The sequence below is a fragment of the Chionomys nivalis genome, chromosome 1, assembly GCF_950005125.1.
Source record: "Chionomys nivalis chromosome 1, mChiNiv1.1, whole genome shotgun sequence".
Taxonomy (NCBI): Eukaryota; Metazoa; Chordata; class Mammalia; order Rodentia; family Cricetidae; genus Chionomys; species Chionomys nivalis.
In genome coordinates, this window is record NC_080086.1 from 333445 (window position 1) to 336956 (window position 3512).

Genomic DNA, 3512 nt, shown 5'->3' on the forward strand with positions numbered 1-3512 from the left:
TGAATGTCAAAACATATTTTTATAGAAGTATATTTTTCTAAACTAGGTCAAATTGTTAAATATCTGGTGCGTAATTGAATCTCAGGACTCTAAATATTTAACAATTAATCTCTCCTCATGCTATATCATATTTGCCAATTTTCATAATTATTGGTTCATCATCTTTTAATCATCTATCTTTTACCTTGTTGCTTTTATTAAACTGCCTAATTCACACTTGGACAATGGATGCAGTACCAATATAGATAGAGGAGTCTGCACAAAGACCACATCTATTCTGAAATTCTTGCCTTTTTTTTCTCACTCTTTACCTTGTTAATCCTCAGAATAGTGAGCCTGAGTCCTACCCAGTTTAATTTTTCAACTCCAATTAGTCATTATGACAAAAAAACGTCATTTTTATATCTTCTGGTCACCATCTACATTGATTAATTAAAATAAATTTTCAACATTTTTTTCTTGAACATCATATTAATGGTAGTTACTCTTGTGCAGAACTTTCAGTGTTTTATAGAACAAATTACTTGATTTGAATTCTAATATACTTCATGTTTTGAGACAAAACTTAAAATATTCTCAGGTTTTTCAAAGTACATTTTATCTCTTCTTTTATTGGTAGATAGAACTTCAATTCTTCGTTGTAGATGACCAGTCATACCTTCTCAATGCAGATGGCAGACATGATTAGTAAAGTGTAGATGTTGGTTTATTATTAAGGTATAGTTTCCAACTGACTTTCAATATTTTACTACCAGAAAGCTTTAGAGATAGAAAAAAAGGTGAAATTTCATGGTTTCTCTAACACATACGGTTTTATCCAAAATATTAAAAAATTATTACTATATTAAGTTATTCAATAATTTTATCTCAATTAAATGTATTTTTGTTTCTTTTTGAGCAGGGGGTTCAAGACAATATTTCTCTGGGTAGCCCTGTTGTCTTAGAACCTGTATACTCAGAGATCTGCCTGCCCCTACCTCCCAATTAAAGGCTGGGATTAAAGGTGTGTGCCACCAAAACCACTTGGCAATTTTATGTGAGATCTAATGAACTTTTTAAAAAAATGTACTACTTTGTTCTGAATGTAATAAAATCATTAAATATAATTTTACATAAAGATACACTATATTGATGATGTTGATACTGTAAACTTGTAATTGCAGATTCATGAATACATTCTCCTTTCAACGCCTCTGTAGAATAATGCATAATCGGAGTTTTGTCAATGAGTTTATACTTTTAGGGCTTTCACAGAACCCCCAAATTGAGAAAATATCATTTGTTATATTTTCATTGGTCTATTTTGCAACTCTTGTGGGCAACATGATAATTTTGGTGACCATTGTCAACAGTCCTGCACTGCTGGCATCCCCTATGTACTTCTTCTTGGCATTTCTGTCATTCCTTGATGCATGTGTCTCTTCGGTTGTCACACCAAAGATGATTGCAGACTTGGTTTATGAGAGGAAGACGATCTCCTTTGAATGTTGCATGACACAGGTCTTTGCTGTGCACTTTCTTACTGCAGTGGAGGTGATCATTTTGGCAGCCATGGCCTATGACCGCTATGTGGCCATTTGCAAGCCATTACACTACTCTTTAATCATGAGCAGGAGGCTTTGTGGTATTCTAGTGGGGGTGGCCTGGGCGGGAGGATTCTTACACTCTATCATACAAATTGTCTTCACTTTGCAATTGCCCTTCTGTGGACCCAATGTCATTGATCATTTTATATGTGACCTGTTTCCATTGCTGAAGCTTGCTTGCACTGACACACACATTTTTGTCATTTTGGTATTTGCCAACAGTGGCTCTATCTGCATCATTATCTTCTCATTTCTTCTTGTTTCTTATGGTGTCATTTTGTTCTCTTTGAGAGGTCACAGTTCTGAAGGACGACGTAAGGCTCTGTCCACCTGTGGATCCCATATTACTGTTGTAGGTTTTTTCTTTGTACCTTGTATATTAATATATGCCCGACCTACATCTCCATTCTCTTTTGAGAAAAATGTGTTTGTATTTACAGATGTCCTTACACCTTTACTCAATCCTATGGTGTACACTTTCAGGAATAAAGAAATGATAAATGCTATCAGAAAAATGTGGACAAGACTGATGGTGGTTTCTCATAAATATTAAAACAGCATACTTAAGGGCTGAGGAGATGGCTCAGTGAATAAAAGTATTTGCTGAGTATGAATGAAGACTTTTGTTTGTATTCTTAGCTCTCAGGTCCAAAGCATGGTAGATCAACCTTAAACCACTGTTGCTGAATCAGAACCATGCAGTTACCATGGATAAACTGAAAACTCTTCTCTAAATAATACAGATATCTCAAGACTCCATTACAATCCTTTTCTCAAGGAATGGTGGTAGAAAGGAATACAGATGTATATCAACACATTATTTAGGCTCTGCTGGAATATGTATGGGTATCAGAGCTTTTCTATGTTTACAAATATTACACACATGCACATACAAGCCCCTTGACACACATACAAGCACTCAAGTAAACATGCACAAACAAATCATTCTTAGCAATCTTAATTTAAAGAACAGGGAAAATCTATAATTTCTTATATAAGTCTTTCATGATTACCCTTATATGTAAGTGCATGACACTATGCTATAAAGAGTACAGTAACACTGTATATGAGGAAATCCATTTGCAATATCATACTTTCTTTTTTTGCAATATACATTACTATGAATTAAATAATATTGTTATAATGAAAGTTAGAATCAGTTTTAATGAAAAATACACAGCTAAAATGACATTTAGAAAGGACGCTGTAAAGCTTCTCATTAAATTTCAGAGACTCTTTATTGGAAATAATTTATGCCCTTATCCACCAATAAAAAAGTCAATGGCAGAATTATAACTAAGAATTAAAAACAAATAGGACTCTATCCTCTTTCAAAACACTTGAGTTATATGCATTTAGGGTCTGGTTAATTTTGGAGTGCAATGTTTTAGGTTTTTGTGCAAATATTTTTAAATAGTAGGGTTTAAAAATAATAAAAAATTTAAAGTTAGTTGATGTCTATACTCTAAGAAATCTTAAGGAGATATTGGAAAGATTTAGCAATTAGAATGTCTAAAAAAATTGATTTATGGAATAAATGTGTCTTGACATTGGAAGAAAAACCCATGTTGAGATTTTTCCAGGAGAATATAGGTTTCTTTGTGACACTGAGATTACATAAACTATAAATATATATTTAGGAACCTTACATTATTTTTCAAATTTAATATGTAAAGATGCTATTTATTTTTCAAACAAGGTCTCACTATATATCCTTGTCTGACTGTGCACATCCAAATGACTTCAAACGTTCACGGATATGCCATATTCTGCTTTTGCAGTGCAGGGATTAAACAGGAGAGGGGATTTTACATCAATGGGAATTTGTGGAATATTGGATCAATTCTTGGAACGATAAGGCACACTCCAAACACTATTGTATATATTTCCTCATTTGTAGACAGCTCTGTCTCTTTTTAATTGCAT

At 33.2% G+C, this 3512-nt stretch overlaps 1 protein-coding gene across 1 annotated transcript; it reads left to right on the top strand.

The window, feature by feature from the left end:
- Positions 1–1203: 1203 nt before the first annotated feature.
- Positions 1204–2139, top strand: LOC130878794 (olfactory receptor 4C15-like). Its single transcript, XM_057776923.1, has one exon. It carries the CDS (start codon positions 1204–1206, stop codon positions 2137–2139), a length of 936 nt encoding a protein of 311 aa, XP_057632906.1.
- Positions 2140–3512: the final 1373 nt, after the last annotated feature.

What these genes read in the sequence shown, in the direction of transcription:
- LOC130878794 (XM_057776923.1), top strand. Translation starts at nt 1,204, where the DNA reads ATGCATAATCGGAGTTTTGTCAATGAGTTTATACTTTTAGGGCTTTCA.